This window comes from Pristiophorus japonicus, chromosome 2 (assembly GCF_044704955.1).
Source record: "Pristiophorus japonicus isolate sPriJap1 chromosome 2, sPriJap1.hap1, whole genome shotgun sequence".
Taxonomy (NCBI): Eukaryota; Metazoa; Chordata; class Chondrichthyes; family Pristiophoridae; genus Pristiophorus; species Pristiophorus japonicus.
Genome location: NC_091978.1, coordinates 229976927 through 229996308, shown reverse-complemented (window position 1 = coordinate 229996308; position 19382 = coordinate 229976927). Strand labels below are relative to the sequence as shown.

The window sequence follows — 19382 nt, the reverse complement described above, 5'->3', positions numbered from 1 at the left end:
CTCTGTAATCACCTTACACTTTGATGAAGGGTGATCCTGCCTTATATTTACAGCTGCCGGAGCGCTTGCTGTATATTTTCAGCATTTTCTGCTTAGTTTTAATGTTACCTCACTGTAATAAATCAAACATGCTCACCAACAGCAAATGCAAATTGTGGAGATTTAACCAACCAAGTTTAAAAAAATGTAAAAAGTGGCAAATGATAAGAAGTGTTCACAAGGCAGGAATAGGTCACTAAAATGAGGTCACCCTAGTGAATACTGCAAGAGGAAGTTTAAAACATGTAGAGGCTTATTTTATTCTTCAGTTTGAATTCAGATACTTAGGGGCCGAAATTGGGTATCACCGTTTTTGAGGTGGTGTCACCGATTGAGAGGATTTTTTAACACCAGACATTAGGCGCGAGCCCGAAATGTGAAATTCAGTTTTGCTGCCTGAAAAGCGTACTGCAGCGTTAAATCATGCACTTACCTGGAGGCTGTAAGCGGCGTTGAGTGAGCTGCTAAGTGGGGCCTCAACATCTGGGCATTAGGCAGCATTTGGAGCTGTGCCACAGACATAGTGTCACCACCTGGATTCCATTGAGGCGTTGATTGGGCGCCTCAATGCCTCGTGGGTATATTCGCTTCCTCCGCACTCACTCAGACGGTGAAGATGGCAGACCCAGCAGCAGCAGCTCGTCAGCGTGCCCACCGATTCTCGGACCCCGCCGTGGATGCACTCCCTGATGCCCTGGAGAGGCGGCGGGAGTTGCTCAGGGCAAAGGCTGGGAGGAGATCACAACCACAAACTTACAGACAGCTATGGAGGGAAATCGCAGAACAAGTGTGGGCAGGACAGCCACTCATTGCCGAAAAAAGTGTAACAACATGACGTGGCTGGTGCGGGTGAGTATCTTTAATTTTAAATGTCAACATGCTATGCTCTAAGCTCAATGTGCGCTCCCTGCTCAATGTAGTGTTTTGGAATCCATGCTATACATGGGTGAGGCCAGATGCAAGATTCCCATTTGAAGCCTCACCCATTGCAAGGGCCTGCATGCGCTGTTAACCTGGCTACTCGGTTCTGCAGACCCACCCCTCATGTTGTTAACTCCTCAGTCTTCATATGCATCTTGAAGATGTTAGCCTCCCCGTTACTGTTAGGTCCTGACCCCTAATTCAAGCATTTCCACAGCAACTCCGTGCAGTGAATGGAAGTTATATTGAACTATGAAGACTCTCAGATAGTAACATCTACTAAACTGTGTAAGGCACTTGGGACACACTGATAGAAGGGCTCTAACTCAGACATTCTCTTTAATCTTACAGGCGAAGCTCGCCCACAACTGCAGGGAGCAGATGAGGACTGGAGGAGGGGGCTCTGATCTGCAGGTCCTGACTCCGTTGGAGGAATGCATCTCGGCCCTGATGGGCTTTCAAGTTGGTGCTGTGGTGGTGGGTGAGGCCAAACCCCCTCGGGACAGTGACAGTATGTTGAATTCCTTTGCAGCGTCAGGCAGGCCACTTAGGCCTGACACCACAATCCTTCAGCTCTTACCATGAGACTGGCATTCTCGAATGCCTTTACCGCTCCTGTCCCCCTCCCTTGCATGTAACCAGTCTTCGATGTGTTTTTGCTTTCAGATGATCAACCAGACACACCAGGGCCTTCACATGACCCTTCCACTGGTGCAGATGCTGCCGAGGAGGAGGAGGAGGACACCTCATTCGATGTAACGCAGGAGCCATTGGTATCTGAGAGCGAGGACAGCAGCTTTGTTGATGAAGGGGTGGTCGAGGAGGTAGAGGTGGTTGATGCTCCGGGACCCAGTGACCTGCAGCAAAGCCACGGGGGAGGGTAAGCCTGGGGGCCAGCTCTGGGGAGGGTGAATGCGTACCTGAGTGATGCTCAGCAGCACTCTGATGATGAGCCAGAACAAGAGATTGTCGCAAGACAATCCCTGCAGTTGCACAGCGATCTGCTGGGTGCACTAGCAAGGGTGCCTGAGAGTATCGATGCACTAGCTGTGAGGATGGAAAAGTCTGCCTCAACTATTGCTCATGCCTCTCAGCAGCCCATCGAGCCCGTCCTTGCTAGATATCAATGGATGTTGAATGCAGTCAGTGACCATGAGGTCCCAGACATAGTGGCACAGGCTATTGTAAAGTCCTGTCCCCTCAGTACAGATTCACACGAGGCATGTAGTGAAGTCAAGGTCACTCTGGACCTACACCTTTATTTCACAGCTCTGGAATGCTGCACTTGCCTGAGACCTGTCCTTATATACCTGTCTCTTGCAAGTGCACCCCTGGTGGTAAGGTATGCTGGTCGTTACAGGTCATATCTTATTACAGTCATGTATAGCATGTTAGGATACAGTTATATATAATAATGTAAGATACATGACATCACCCTCCCCCAAGGTCTTATTGTCTTTATAGGTTCAGTCTCTCAGGTGGTTTACGCTCTCGCGTGGAGCGTCTGAGTTGTGGTTCAGTTGTTTGCCTTGGTGTCTGTTTTTCTTTGGGTGTGGTTGCTGGTATCTCGCCTGGGCTGTCTGTTTCGATTGGTGTGATTGTTGTTGACTCGCCTGGGCTGTCTGTTGGGATTGCCCTTTCCTCAGGTTGTTCCCTCTGTCTGTCCACCAGGTGTGGTGCGAGTTCCACATTGTAGTCTGCCTCTGGTTCCGCAGTGTTGTTGGTAAATCTGCTTTTGACTTGGTCTACATGCCTCCAGCAGGTTTTGCCATTGTCCATTTGTACTACCAGTAGCCTGTTTCCTTCCTTGCCCGTTACTGTCCCTGCAAGCCATTTGGGACCCCTGCCATAGTTTAGTGCAAACACTTTGTCCCCTATCTCATTCCATCTCCCCCTCGAATTTCTATCATGGTACCCAGTCAGCTTACGGCACTTTGCCTCAACGATTTTGTGCATGTCTGGGAAGATTAATGAGAGCTTTGTTTTTAAAGTCCTTTTCATCAACACTTGCGCGGAGGGGATCCCAGTCAGTGAGTGCGGACGAGATCTGTATGCCAGCACCAGTTGCGACAGGCAATCCTGCAGTGTGGGACCTTGGATTTTAAGTATGCCTTGTTTAATGATTTGCACTGCTCTCTCCGCCTGGCCGTTGGAGGCCGGCTTGAATGGTGCCGTCTTGACGTGATTTATGCCGTGGTCAATTATAAAGTCTTGGAATTCTGCGCTGCTGAAGCACAGAGCATTGTCACTGACCAATATGTCAGGGATTCCGTGCGTTGCAAACAGGGTTGCGAGGCTCGCCACAGTGGTGGAGGTTGTGCTCGAGTTTAAAATGGTGCATTCGATCCACTTTGAAAATGCATCTACAACTACGAGGAACATTTTGCCCATGAATGGGCCCGCATAGTCTACGTGCACCCGCGACCACGGTTTGGTAGGCCAGGACCAGGGGCTCAGTGGAGCCTGCCTGGGGGCATTGCTGAGTTGGTCACAAATAGTGCACCTTCGGACGCAGAGCTCCAAGTCCGCGTCAATACCAGGCCACCAGACGTGGGATCTGGCTATGGCCTTCATGAGAACGATCCCTGGGTGCTCGCGGTGGAGCTCCCGAACAAATGCCTCTCTGCCTCGCAGAGGCATGACTACTCGGCTACCCCACATCAGGCAGTCTGCTTGTAGTGATAGCTCATGCATGCGCCTGTGAAAGGGTTTTAATTCCTCGGGGCAGGCATCGCGAGCCTCTGCCCAGTCGCCAGTTAGGACACATCTTTTTACTAAGGATAACGTGGGGTCGCTGACCGTCTAGGCTCTGATTTGGCGAGCCGTCATGGGCGAACCTGTGGACTCAAAGGCATTGATTGCCATGACTATCTCACAGTCCTGTTCGTCAGACCCTTCCGTGGTCGCCAGGGGTAGCCTGCTGAGCACGTCGGCATAGTTGTCTGTGCCTGGTCAGTGCCTTATGGTATAGTCATAGGACGCCAGCATGAGTGCCCACCGTTGAATTCGCGCCGAGGCGTTGACGTTTATTGCCTTGCTCTCGGATAGGAGGGACGTGAGGGGCTTGTGGTCGGTTTCTAATGCGAACTTGGCCCCGAAAAGGTATTGGTGCATCTTTTTGACACCGTACACGCACGCGAGCGCCTCCTTCTTTACCATTCCATACCCGCGCTCCGCCCGCGAAAGTGACCTGGAGGCATGAGCTATGGGTTGTAATTTGCCCGCACTATTGACATGTTGCAAAACGCACCCGACCCCATACGCTGACACATCGCATGTGAGAACTAGCTTTTTACCTGGGTCAAAGAAAGTCAAAACACTGTTGGAACACAGAAGGTTGCGTGCCTTATTGAAGGTGCGTTCCTGAGCGTCCCCCCAAAACCAATCGCACCCCTTCCTGAGTAGCACGTGGAGAAGCTCCAGCAGCGTGCTTAAGTTCTGCATAAAGTTCCCAAAGTAATTGAGTAGCCCGAGAAAGGCGCGCAGTTCTGAGACATTCCGGGGCCTGGGTGCCAGGCGAATTGCTTCTGTTTTGGACTCTGTTGGGCAGATTGCATCAGCGGCAATCCTTCTGCCCAAAAATTCAACCTCGGGTGCGAGAAACAGGCACTTAGATTTCTTGACTCGTAGGCCTACGCGATCCAACCGCTTTAGTACTTCCTCCAAATTACGGAGATGGGAGTCGGTGTCCCTGCCCGCGATAAGTATGTCGTCTTGAAATACAACCGACCCCGGGATGGACTTGAGCAGACTCTCCATGTTGCGCTGGAATATGGCAGCTGCCGACCTGATGCCGAATGGGCATCGATTGTACATGAAAAAGCCTCGATCTGTGTTGATGTTGGTGAGTAACTTGGATTCCTCGGTCAATTTTTGCATCATATACGCAGATGTGAGGTCAAATTTTGAGAAAGTTTACCTCCAGCCAATGTGTCAAATAAGTCCTCCGCTATGGGCAGCGGGTACTGGTCCTGTAGGGAGACTCTGTTTATGGTAGATTTGTAGTCCCCACAGATTCGTACGGATCCATCAGGCTTCATGACTGGGACGATGGGACTTGCCCAGTCGCTAAATTCCACAGGTGATATAATGCCTTCCCGCAGAAGCCTGTCTAGTTCGTGTTCAATCTTTTCCCTCATCACATAGGGTACAGCTCTGGCCTTGTGATGGACCGGTCTAGCATCCTGTGTGATGTAGATTTTGACTTTGGCCCCTTTGAAAGTGCCCACACCTGACTGAAAGAGATGTTCAAATCGCTTTATAACTGTTGAGCAGGAGGTCCGTTCTTCTAATGACATGGCATGGACATCATCCCATTTCCAGTTTAGTTTTGCCAGCCAGCTTCTCCACAGCAGTGCTGGGGGATCTCCGGGGACAATCCACAGGGGAAGTCGGTTCACTGTCCCTTTCTGTGTGACAGAGAGCATGGCGCTGCCGAGGATTGGTACGATTTCTTTGGCATAGGTCCTTAGCTTGGTGTCGACCCTTGTGAGTTTTGGTCTGTCTCTTTAATGCGGCCTCAGTTGTTCAAATTGTTGAGCGCCCATGAGAGATTGACTCGATCCCGTATCCAGCTCCATGTTGACAGATATCCCGTTGAGTAGGACCCTCATCATTATAGGAGACGTCCTGTTGTAGGAGCAGCGGCCATTGATCGTGTTGACCCGCTGTACATCGGTGTTCCGGGTACTGTCCCCACCATCTTCTGGTCCGCTTTCCGACCCATCCGATTCGTATACCAGCCGAGCTGCCATTTTTTTGCACATGCGGGCCAAATGCCCTGTATATTCACAATTTCTGCAAACAGCCTGCTGAAATCGACATCCCCCACAGACTGCTTGCAAAGAATGAGCTGCATCTGGCTGATCTCTCTTGAGCTTTTCTCAGTTTGAAACATCGAAACATAGAAAATAGGTGCAGGAACAGGCCATTCAGCCCTTCTAGCCTGCACCGCCATTCAATGAGTTCATGGCTGAACATGAAACTTCAGTACCCCCTTCCTGCTTTCTCGCCATACCCCTTGATCCCCCGAGTCGTAAGGACTTCATCTAACTCCCTTTTGAATATATTTAGTGAATTGGTCTCAACTACTTTCTGTGGTAGAGAATTCCACAGGTTCACCACTCTCTGGGTGAAGAAGTTTCTCCTCATCTCGGTCCTAAATGGCTTACCCCTTATCCTTAGACTGTGACCCCTGGTTCTGGACTTCCCCAACATTGCATCTAACTTGTCTAAACCCGTCAGAATTTTAAACGTTTCTATGAGGTCCCCTCTCATTCTTCTGAACTCCAGTGAATACAAGCCCAGTTGATCCAGTCTTTCTTGATAGGTCAGTCCCACCATCCCGGGAATCAGTCTGGTGAATCTTCGCTGCACTCCCTCAATAGCAAGAATGTGCTTCCTCAAGTTAGGAGACCAAAACTGTACACAATACTCCAGGTGTGGCCTCACCAAGGCCCTGTATAACTGTAGCAACACCTCCCTGCCCCTGTACTCAAATCCCCTCGCTATGAAGGCCAACATGCAATTTGCTTTCTTAACCGCCTGCTGTACCTGCATGCCAACCTTCAATGACTGATGTACCATGACACCCAGGTCTCGTTGCACCTTCCCTTTTCCTAATCTGTCACCATTCAGATAATAGTCTGTCTCTCTCTTTTTACCACCAAAGTGGATAACCTCACATTTATCCACATTATACTTCATCTGCCATTCATTTGCCCACTCACCTAACTTATCCAAGTCATTCTGCAGCCTCATAGCATCCTCCTCGCAGCTCACACTGCCACCCAACTTAGTGTCATCCGCAAATTTGGAGATACTACATTTAATCCCCTCGTCTAAATCATTAATGTACAATGTAAACAGCTGGGGCCCCAGCACAGAACCTTGCGGTACTCCACTAGTCACTGCCTGCCATTCTGAAAAGTACCCATTTACTCCTACTCTTTGCTTCCTGTCTAACAACCAGTTCTCAATCCACGTCAACACACTACCCCCAATCCCATGTGCTTTAACTTTGCACATTAATCTCTTGTGTGGGACCTTGTCGAAAGCCTCCTGAAAGTCCAAATATACCACATCAACTGGTTCTCCTTTGTCCACTTTACTGGAAACATCCTCAAAAAATTCCAGAAGATTTGTCAAGCATGATTTCCCTTTCACAAATCCATGCTGACTTGGACCTATCATGTCACCATTTTCCAAATGCGCTGCTATGACATCCTTAATAAATGATTCCATCATTTTACTCACTACTGAGGTCAGGCTGACAGGTCTATAATTCCCTGTTTTCTCTCTCCCTCCTTTTTTAAAAAGTGGGGTTACATTGGCTACCCTCCACTCGATAGGAACTGATCCAGAGTCAATGGAATGTTGGAAAATGACTGTCAATGCATCCGCTATTTCCAAGGCCACCTCCTTAAGTACTCTGGGATGCAGTCCATCAGGCCCTGGGGATTTATCGGCCTTCAATCCCATCCCATCAATTTCCCCAACACAATTTCCCGACTAATAAAGATTTCCCTCAGTTCCTCCTCCTTACTAGACCCTCTGACCCCTTTTATATCCGGAAGGTTGTTTGTAGTTGATTGCTTGCATTGTAGTTGATGAGGTGTGAACGGCCGTTCCTGTGGCCCTTGATGGCTTCTGCCTGCTGTCGAGAGCCTGTTCTCCCGGTTTTGTCTGTGTGTGGGGGTAGCAGCTTGTTTAGTGCTGTGAACTTCTTGTTCCGATATTTTGTTAGTTGTCATACCTGCATTGTAAATCAACCTCGTTTCTTCTTCCCCTACCATGAATGTCTGTGCAACCAGTGCTGCTGCCTCTAAGGTCAGGTTCTTGGTCTCTATGAGCTTTTGGAATATGCCTGCGTGGCCTATTCCTTCAATGAAAAAGTCTCTCAGCATTTCTCTACTCAGCTCATTGGAGAACTCACATAAACTAGCCAACCTCCGAAGTTCCGCCACGAAGTCGGGTATGCTCTGGCCCACACAGCATCTGTAATGATAGAACCTGTGTCTGGCCATGTGTAGGCTGCTTGCTGGCTTCAGGTGGTCTCTTACCAGTGAGCTGAATTCTTCAAACGACTTGCTTGCTGGTTTCTCGGGTGCCAACAGATCCTTCATTAAAGCGCATGTTTTCGAGCCACAGCTGGTCAAGAGATGGGCTCTTCTCTTGTCTGCCTTATCGTCGCCTAACCAGTCTTTGGTTACAAAGCTTTGCTGGAGCCTTTCTATAAAGGCCTCCCAATTGTCTCCTGCATTGTACTTTTCATCTGATCCATTGTTCGCCATTCTGTGGATTCTGTATTCCCGTAACTCACCGCCACTGTAAAGTCCTGTCCCCTCAGTACAGATTCACACGAGGCATGTAGTGAAGTCAAGGTCACTCTGGACCTGCACCTTTATTTCACAGCTCTGGAATGCTGCACTTGCCTGAGACCTGTCCTTATATACCTGTCTCTTGCAAGTGCACCCCTGGTGGTAAGGTATGCTGGTGGTTACAGGTCATATCTTATTACAGTCATGTTTCGCATGTCAGGATACAGTTATATATAATAATGTAAGATACATGACAGCTATGGCTGATGTTGCAGTGGCCACTGAGCACCAGGCCAGTGCTACTGTCGGCCTGCATACTCCAATCTCGTCAGTGCGTGGTGTCTCCAATCAGCTCTGTACTGTGCTGCAGTTGCAGTCAGTCTTAATGCAGAGGCAACTTGATGCAACGGATGCGCTGACCGCTGCCATCTTATCTGGGGCCCCATCAGTTCAACGGGGATCTACCATTGCCAAACCGGGGCAGCAGTCTGTGCTCACCCAGATTGCTGCAGATGAAGAGGCTCTGCCTCAGGGGAGTAGCAGCATGTTGGGTCAGTTGGAATGTGATGTCGTCACTCAGGACGACATAATTCCGCCTTTGCACCTGCCGCTTTCTGCAACCCATCCACAACAGAGTGTTGCCGCCCATGCGGAGATGATGTAGTCTGCAGCCAGGCATTCCAGGGCCCGAGCTGGTCGGGGACTTGTCGCCAGGCCATCATGTGTGGCTGCGGCTCCAAGTCAGCAACTGACTACCAGCTTGCTGCAGGCCCTGAGACCCCATTGAGGAGGAGCAGTTGGCGTGGGAGGAGGGAGAAGGGAAGGGGCGGCAAAGCACTCTGCAAGACCAATTAAAGACTTGTGGGAAGGTGGGCACAGATGCTGACCTTCTTAACATATGAACTCATATAACTAGTTGCACTTGACCCAGCAAGCAATTGCTTGATAGTCAACAGAGATGGTTACCTTGTTGGAATGTGAACTCATGTAAATTGTTGCACTTGGGTGAATAAAGAAACAATTGTTTGCGAGTCGCCAGAGATGGCTACCTTGTTGGAAAGTGAACTGATGTCAATAATTGCACTTGGATGTCGTTGATAATGTTGAAGGGGTCTTGTGGGTATGATTTTACTTTGGGGATGAAGGCCTTGTCTTGTGCTTACTTTCAGCACACCATGGTTTATGGGTTCAATAAACCAGGTTTAGATTCTTCACATTATTGTGTTGCAATTTATATACACGGAAGGTTGCAGGGTGGAGAGCGATGTGTTTAGTAGATGCCGAGGTGCACAGGCTGGCATTTCGGCACATCTTGAGTCGTTCACTGGAATCGATGCACGATGAGTTTCTGACGAGCAGCCCTTCCAGCCACAGCAATGTAGAGGCTGCCTTCTCCTTGGCTGAAGCTCCTCGTCTTCCTCCTCATCATCATCGACCTCATGTGGTGGGTCATCCATCCTTGGTGGTAATTGCTGGCCCCTCATAATGGCCAGGTTGTGCAGCATGCAGCACACAGTGGTGAACATGGAGACTCTATCAGGATAGTACTGAAATGCCCCTCCAGAGCAGTCAAGGCAGTGGAAATGCTGCTTCTTCAGAACCCCGATAGTTTGCTCTGTAATGGTCCTGGTTGCTGTATGGCTGCTGTTGTAGCGTTGCTCGGCAGGAGTGGTGGGTTTGCGGATGGGTGTCATCAGCCAGGGGGCAACACCATATTCTTTGTCGCCGAGGAACCAGCCATGGCCTTCATGCGGTGGCTGGAAGAAACGCAGGATGAAAACATCGTGGCACCCGTCAGGATAGTGGGCATTGACAGCGAGAATCATCTGTCTGCGATCGCCGACCAGCTGAACGTTGAGGGAGTGGTATCCCTTGTGATTCCAATACATCTCTCCATATTGTGGTGGGGCCCTCAATGCCACAGGTGTACAATCAATGGCTCTCTGAGCCATGCGCAAGGCCGCTGTCCTGGCAAAGCCACGGGAGCGCTGATCCTGGTCTTCCTTGGACATTCTGAACTTGATGTAGTCCATTCATTTTCTGGAAAGAGCGTCGGTCACCTGGCGAATGCAACAATGTACTGCAAACTGCGAGATGTTGCATATATCGCCTACAGGAGACTGGAAGGAGCCGGTAGCATAGAAGTTGAGGGCTACTGTCACTTTCACTGCCACTGACAATGAGGTCGTGTTGCCGATGCTAGGTGCCTGGTATATCTGAAGGAGGTGGCAGAGCTCCGTCACCACCTCTTTGCAGAACCTCAGCCTTCTTAGGCACTGGTCCTTGGACATCTCAAGGTAAGAATAATGCACACGGTAAACCCTGTGATTATACTGCCTTCTGCCCCGTCATCTGGGGTCTCTCCTCTGGTGAGCATCTACATTTGCCATAAGCCGTCTCTGCAACCAACGCCTTTGAAGTCCTCACCGCAGGATAACGTGATGTGTGATCACTGCCCCGATAACTTTGCAGAGGTAAAAGCGATATGCTAGTTCCAATTGTATCTGATCTTGAACCCAACAATGTCTCCGAGATGCTAGTACTGAAGCTTAGGAGTCAGTAGTCGCAGGACGCCAGCACCTTCGAACTGTGTGAACAGCCAATGCAACACGGACCGTGAGCTCTGTGGGTTGGCTGCAACTCCCTTTAAGTAACACCCCGGATTCATTTCCCCGCCTTGTGCATGACGACTTTTTCAGGCGTCATCGTTGCCAGCTGGTAAGTGAGGTGGCAAAAGTGAATTTGGCGAGACCGGCGCCAAGGAGGCGTTATACGCAAAGTGATGTCATGATTTCCATGGCATTAGCCGACAGGACGTTAAATTTTAACGCCCTTAAAAAACACAACCCAATTTCGCAGCAGGCGTCTACAGCGCCTAGCACCGGCTACAACCCACTGCTGCACAGTTAACGCCTAACGCCGGCGTTATCAGCTGGTGATAGCAACCGAATTTCGGTCGCTTATAGTTTACATTCACACGTCCCTTTGCTTTACAATCAGCCAAATTGGTCTAACAAGTCAATAAAGATTAGTACCTTATTTCTGCGCCTTACCTTTTAGTTTATTGTGCTCTGAATCCGCTGGGAAGAGGCAGTCTGGGAAGAGCTTGGGGAAAGTGTGTCCTGTGTACTTGGGCCTATTCTCCACATAGTTACGAACAGTGGGCTGCAATTTCTTCATGAATTCTGGAGAAGGCGTTCCCAGCTGCTCAATGACCTTATTCCATTGATCAATATCTGAATCGAAGAGGTTTAGGAAAATCTGCCACTGTTACCAGAGGATAAGCTACATTTAATGCTGAAGCAGATGAACAGAAATAAATGGAAAAAAAACAAAAGAAAAGCTTTGAAGAAATGCAAAATTCATAAGAAACCCCCACCCCTGTATTTGGGCTCATGCGAAAGGAAATTTAATTTGGGACTATCTACCGAAAAGTTTGGAACTCTAAAGTGCTTATGGAAGAAACTACGAACTTTAATAGAAGTTTGGATTTTAAAAGACAAACTCAAGGCTGTGGGCGGACCTACGGAATTAGTAAGCGACAGTCTAATTAAGTGAAGCTACCTGGGTGTGAGAACTGAGTTAACCTGTCTGGGAGAATGAGTATTTGAAAATCATTCTCCACAAGAGACATTAACATCACAAAATCACCCAGAGGTAGCTCCCCATCAACATGGGTCTGGACAACCATTTCAGCATATACATCACAAAGCGGCCCAAACCAGCCTGTATGCGAAAGACTAAGCACAAAAGGACATTGCGATTACTAAACTAATATTTCCATCAGGAAACAGTTTTCGAACATCAACCCACCCAAGACATATCAACTTTTAACGGGCCCGACAAAATATTACAAAGAAGAACCAAGCCCGCCAAAATTATACAAAGGATTTTGAAGAGATTTGGCGCTAAGATTAGAACCACTGAAATCGTATAACTGGTCACTGTTTTCAACAGAGGTTAGAGGTGGTTGCTAGGTAGCTACAAGGCTGCTCCTACCTCAGAGGCCACACTACACCAGATGCTATACTGCGAGTATGTCATCAAGACAACGAGAGAAACCAGCGTGACAGTTGTAAACTAACTTCTCCAGCCTCGAAGTACTGAAGTCCTGAAGGAAGGAAGAACATCACCATCACAGCAGCGACCAACCACAGTCAACGTGGTATCAAGGGAGAAACAACCGCGATTTACCGTTAACTATCAAAAGGATTGGTATAAGTCCCTGTCTGCCCTGGAGTCTAACCGAACTAGAATTAGGTATTGGGAGGTGGGAGGTATAATTTACTGTGACCCCCTTTGAATGTATAATGCATGGTTCTTTATTAGAGTGATTTGTGATTTTAAGTTTGACCTTGTACCTTTCCTTGTATTCTTCTTTATTAGAGAGATTGTAAGTTTGGCCTTGTATTTTCTTACTAGAGTAATAAGCCTGTCTTACTTTGACTGTAATAAAAACAAAGTTCTTTTGTATCAAACCAGTGTCCTTTGCAGTTTTGTCACACCCCCCAAATAAATCTAGAGTACAGAACCCAAGGGTGTGGGAGCGATTCGAACCGCTCAAGTTGATCAGAAGGGAACCTGACCCCCTCTTAGAGACCACACACCCCCCCATACAAAATGGCGACCGTGGCAGGACTTTGGTACAAGGGGTGTGATGTGGAGAGTGCTGGTTTGGGGCAAAGAACCAAAATGGATGCTTAGTCTATTGCGCGCTGAGCATCCAGCTGACGCTGCAGCCCAGTGGACAGCAAGCAAAGATCACAAGGAAGCAGTAGAGAAAGCAATCTGGTTGGTCTGTCTACAGCGACAGGTCCAACTCCTAGACAGAATGAATGAAACATTACAGGCAGAGTTATGGGAATGCGCAGAGAACTATCAGGAAAAGGTTATGTCAGAAGAAAGATTATCAGGAGAACTCGGTAATCTAAAACAGGAAAGGACCCAAATAATGGAAAGGTTTAAACAGAGCCAGGACTATTTTCAATGTCAGGTTACCGAGGCCAAAAGTAATGAAAAGTCACTGAGGGAGGAAAGCACTTGCCTCACCCTACAAGTAAAAGAGCTCCAGGAAAGATTAAAGATGTGCAAGCAGCGTATAAAGTAGCTAGCACTAATGGGTTTGAATCAGGAGACCACGGTCCCTGCCAGCAACAAATTAAAAGTTTAAACCTTGCTCTGTCCAAGGCAAAAGGCATGGTATGCCTAATAAGCCCGGGTACGCCCCAGGTGAACCTGGAAGAGAAGGAAGAAACTACCTGGCCACTACCTGTGGCACCGGTGACTACATCGGTTCAGCAGCAGGAGGGGCAAATCAGTTGCAGGACGGACTGGGATAGTGAACCACCACCACCTGTAGCACCGAGTTTCAGCTCGGCTTGGCCGCAGGGAAGAGAGGGAGGCGAGCCAGAACAGGGGGAGCCAGAACCAGGGCCAATGTGTCCGGTCCGGCAACAGAAGTTTGGCCCGCCCACCCTTAACGGGGATCCAGGGCCCTTGGAAAGTCAGTTTGTGGTCCCCCACACTCCCCACCAGCTTAGGGCTATGATAAGCCACCTGGGAAAGCTAACTCCAAAGGGAGACCCCTCGGTTCACTTTGTGGAAGTGGAACAGGCAGGGGATATTAATGGGTGCGATGATGCAGAAATGGCAAAGATGCTTCTCCTCTCCCTAGACAGCAAACTGTACCAATCCCTCTCTACTGAGAGCAAAAGAGGACAGAAAACACGCTGCCGTCCAAAAGGACATTTTAGAAGCTATGGGCTGCAATGACGGGAGTCCCTTCTCTAGAGTAGAGAAAACGGTGCAGCTCACAGGAGAAACCCCACAGGCTTTCACAGACCGACTGTGGCCAGTGTACAAAAGCGTCTGTAGTGGGGACATAGACAGAGATCACTTAAACCCGGACGAATTAGCACACTGGCTCCGAAGCCTAGTAGCTAACAGTTTATCCCGAATAAGAACCAAGGCTGAGGCCTGGTTCGACCCAAGAGATCCCCAAGCCACAGAACAGGGAGTGCTTAGGCAACTGACCCTAGCTTACAGAAATGGCAGAGGGACAGAAGAGCACCCACAAAAGGGAAGGATTCACAAAATCCGACCTAACCAAGACAAGAGAGAATGGCGCCATGAGGGGGGTAACCCCTCCGATACAAAACGTACCTGCTTCGGGTGCAGAAAGAGTGGGCACTGGAGAAAGGATTGTAAAAATCCTTGGAAGAATAGCGCAGGAAAGAATTCTCCAGCCCCTGCCCAAAAGACCGAGACAGATAAGCCAGTCCCTCCCCACTCGTTTGATACCTTTTTAACTGCGCTCCGAGCCATGTTGGATGGCCCTGGGAAAGTAGCCACCGCCACCGGTACCGAGATCCCATCTGCCCCCTCCCAACCAAAACCGTGACTAGGACAGGCACAGCCTGTCCACCTGTGTGCCCTCGAGTATGATGGAAGTGGAAAAGGTGAAAAGGACTTACCTGCTGGACACCAGTGCCTCAAGCACCCTTGTCTATGTAGCTAACCCTGCCGCCTCACCTCTGTCTAATGGGGTCCCCTACAGCTTGGTGGGTTTCACAGGCGCTGAGCAGGCTGGCTCATTCTCCGTTCCACTCTTCATTCATTTAGGTACACTCCACACTAAGTGGACGTATCCTGATGAAGTGGGAGCAGGAAGGGAGAGGGCTCCTGGGGGCTGACTTCATCCTAGGCCATGGGATCCTAGTGGATTTAAGAAACCACTGTCTTTGGGGGTCAGTCTGTACAGGACAGGAGAGTGAGGTGATGGTTATCCCGGGAAAACAGGGAAAAGGGACGGTGTGCATCATGAAACCAAAGGAGGGTTACAACCTTGATCACTGGTCAGTAACACCCCTGTAGAATATCAAGAGTATGTGAGGAAAAACCTTGCAGCTTTTGCCACTCACAAACACGACTGTGGAAGAATAAACGGGGTCGAGGTTAGCATAGATGGGACCCCATGACCCGACCACAGAAACAGTACAACTTCCCCAGGGAGGCGGAGGCAGACATGGAAACATCCTTGGATTCGCTGGTTAAACAGGGGGTATTGAGACTGATAGCTATCCATGTGAACTCTCCATTTTGGCCGGTTAAGAAACCGGACAACTCCTGGAGAGCCACGGTGGACTATCGAGTACTCAACCGTAACATCCCGCCTGTGCACCCACCGTTGCTGCTGTCGCCGACCTCATTGGAAGTATCCCAGCCTCCGCGACCACCTTCACAGTGCTGGATATTTCCAACGGGTTCTGGTCCATACCTTTAAGAAGGGAAGATCAGTATAAGTTTGCTTTTACCTTTTAAGGACAGCATATACTTGGAACTGTCTCCCTCAGGGCTTCCCCAGCAGCCGGAGCCTTAAGAAGGACTCCCTGCACACCACGGCCAAAGACACCGTGGTCACCAGCGCTCCAATTTGAATGGTTCAGCCCCGGGAGAGGGACCAGCTGCAAAAGGGCACCTAAGGTCAGAGACCAGCCTGCGGGCAGGGACACCCAGCCGGTAGCCTCGGGCAACAAGGGACCCCCAGAAGAGATAGCGGTGAATCCCTCATCTACGGGTGTTCAGGAGGAAGAGAACCGATCGTAACCGCCGGGGGTGGCCCCCGAGACATGGAAGAACTCACCGTTTACGCCCACGAGGGAAGATGGGCAGGGTGGCTGGGATCTAATTCTACCCGCTACTCCAGCCAGGAAGGCTTTACCTACGGGAAGGCCTCAGTTCCATGCCCCCACATACAGATCATCGCTGCCCGAGTCAGTGTTACAGAGGGAAAACGTGTATGTTTGACTTGCAAAGGAAACATTCCCCAGGGAAGATGGTGGTGGCTCAGAAAACTCAGCAAGGACGCATGGGACCAGGAATTGGACTGGGAAAGACTCGGTAATGATATGTACCGCACCATCATGGGGACACGGGGAGGAGTAAAAGTGTGTGGGATAAATGGTGGGAATCCGAACAAGGAATTTATGTTTGCATGTGGTGATCAAAGAGCATTTGTCCCGCATGCATATCGATCGCCTTCGCCAGGCAATGGCAAGATGAAGGGGAAGGGATGGGGTGGGATTCTAGCCTACACGGGTGTGCGGTCCCACACTCCCCACTCCCAATTAACGCCACCGAACTAAGAGCACACATTAAGAAACCCCTGCCCACAACCCCACAAATACGCACAGTAATAGAAAGGTGTCCTACCACCACCAAGGGACCAGGAAATGGATTAGTATTGGTACCGACCGAAAAGGTGTTATACCAGGAGGTACATTATGCAGTAGCTTCAGTAATGTTAAATCTTACCAAGGTACACCTACCTGCATGGTGTCTGAAGAAAACAGAGCTGCTATACCAGGTCTTACTTAGAGACATGTTCAAGAAATGTTATGAGTTCGACTTTGGAAATGTAGACAAAGCAGACCTATACACCCTAAACGCTAGGGCCATCATGGGCTCAGGGAGACCGAGAAGGGGAATCATAAACGACGTTTTCACTACCTACAATACAGCATCCTCTGTAATAAATAGCCTAGATGACATAGAGCTGCAAACAAAGTTAAACAGTTTAAAGATCGAATTGAGAAAAATCCTGAAACAGGAGAACACAGTAGTAGGATCAGAACTACACGAGGACCAGGCTATGACTGTCCATTTAAAAGAAATAGTGGCTGAGCTGGAAAAACATGCAAAGACAGTGAATGCACTTATACGGGAGGATAGAAACGCTTCGGACCAGGCTACACAGAACGAGGTGTGCGTATTGCATGGGGCATGGTTGTTAGGCGAAGGCCGCAACAACCTGGAGGACTTAAAACAAAGTGTAATCCCCTCTTGGATCAGGAACAAGCACCTCGCAGCCCTCCACCCATACAGTAATTCACTAAGCCCGTGCCAGCTCCGCCTAGCCTCTAAAGCCTACCCTGTCCCAGTAGACTGGGAAATCTAACCACACTATTATGGGAATTGTACTAAGGATGCCGGTCATGGGTGGGACAGCCCGACTCGCACCGGTATACTGGGTGGAGAACATTGGAGTTATTCAGAGAGGTGCACACATTCGTTTCGCAGCGGTCCCACCCAATGTCATAAAGTGGGTGCACGCTGTAACGGGTACTGACCTCTCCAGGTGCCGGAGCCGGGATGCACACGTAATATTGTGTCCCCAGTACTTGAGTGCCCATTCTAAGTCACAGTGTGGGTTTAAAGCTGCTGGTGCACAGCCTATTAACTGTACCATGGAGGTAATGGCACATGACCATGTCCCTCCACAGGTAACATACATAGGGGGTGGGACATATTGTGTCACCACCAGTGCGCCCCACTACCAACATGGACACTTCTGGTGTCCAGTGAATGACAGCAGTTTTTGCTTTAAGCCTGAGGCATCAGTTCAAGTGGCCCAGGAACGGATTGTCCCCATTCCTGAACCCTCCACTGTCCACCTCACTGTGAAGGAAAACATTACAAACCTGCAGGATTATGTTGTACATTTTGGCTATGCAATTCCCCCTCTACCCAAACATCTTACCGCTCTGGTAAAAGCTGTAATTATCTCACAAAAACACTTCTACACTCTATAACAGAAAACAATTGAGAAAGGGAAAAAGATTCTCGAGATCACCATTCCGCTTTGGTGGGACCTTTTCAGAAATATAGAAGTCCCAGTCTGGATCCGAATCGCTTCCCACACTTTAGTTATTTGTCAACTCGCGATTATACTTTACTTATGGTGTCTCACTTGCTGAGTGAAATGCAGAGGCCGTCAGGTCAGGCACCAAAGGGTAATATAGCTCCTTGGCTGAATTTGGGAATCACGCAGGAAGGGGCAACACCATACTACCATGTTTAATTTGTGTTTGATTTTACCTGCTGTAAATCGCAACATCGCGAGTGTTGTAAGAGTGTTACATAAATGTTTTGACTATGTACCTTTATTTTACTGAACTTAAAACGTGTTTGACTATGGACCTTTATGCTATTTGAGAATGTGTTACTATGTGTTTTTATTTTACTTTACCTAAAGTTGTGTATGACTGTATACTGTCATTTTACTGTGAAAACCGAGGGACATCATACCCCCTCTATGCTATAACCGAATTGTAATGACTGTATTTGCCTGTATATTGCATTGCATTTCAACGGGGGATGCAGATTAATGTTTAGCTAGTATAAATGCAGGGAAGGTTGACTCTCGGGAGCAGGAATTTTGGTTACCTTGATTGACACTCAAGAGTGTGGAGTGTCAACAGGGGGGATGAAGGAATGCAAAATTCACAAGAAACTCCCCCTGTATTTGGGCTCATTCAAAAAGAAATTTAATTTGGGACTATCTATTGAAAAGTTTGGAACTCTAAAGTGCTTATGGAAGAAACTACGAACTTTAATAGAAGTTTGGATTTTAAAAGACAAACTCAAGGCTGTGGGCGGACCTACGGAATTAGCAAGAGACAGTCTAATTAAGTGAAGGTACCTGGGTGTGAGAACTGTGTTAACTTGTCTGGAAGAATGAGTATTTGAAAATCCTTCTTCACAAGAGACATTAACATCACAAAATCAACCAGAGGTAGCTCCCCATCAACTTGGGTCTGGACAAACATTTTAGCAGATACAAAGAGACCCAATCCAGCCTGTATGCGAAAGACTAAGCACAAAAGGACATTGCGATTACTAAACTAATATTTTCATCAGGAAACAGTTTTCGAACATCAACCCACCCAAGACATATCAACTTTTAACGAGCCCGACAAAAGATTACAAAGAAGAACTAAGCCCGCTGAAGGGTTAATAGCATTATTTCAAAATTGCTGTGCTTTCGAAAATGTACTGTATGACAGGATGAGATAAGCAATTGCAAAAAGATCACAAGATGCTGAGCAAGAAAGAAACCAATCACACCAGATGCTGGCCGAAGATAAGGAAGTAAGCCGGACAAAGACGAAAGAAAACTCGTTGTGTAGACACTTTTGCAATGCCAGATATAGGGCCCAAGTTTCCACACGCTAAAAAACGGGCGCCCCTCCAAGCTGGGCGCCCGTTTTTCGCGCCTAAAACGGTGCCTAAAAAAAAAATCGCGATTCTGGAGTGTTCTGCAGC

The 19382-nt window shown here is 48.6% G+C and overlaps 1 protein-coding gene across 6 annotated transcripts in view; it reads right to left on the bottom strand.

The window, feature by feature from the left end:
* mapk10 (mitogen-activated protein kinase 10) overlaps positions 1 to 19382 on the bottom strand; it is a 573858-nt gene that overhangs the window by 44138 nt on the left and 510338 nt on the right. For all 6 annotated transcript variants that reach the window (XM_070871055.1, XM_070871058.1, XM_070871056.1 and 3 more), the window contains one exon: positions 11333 to 11515. In XM_070871055.1, coding sequence (XP_070727156.1) covers positions 11333 to 11515 — 183 coding nt within the window. The remainder of the gene's footprint in view (positions 1 to 11332; positions 11516 to 19382) is intronic.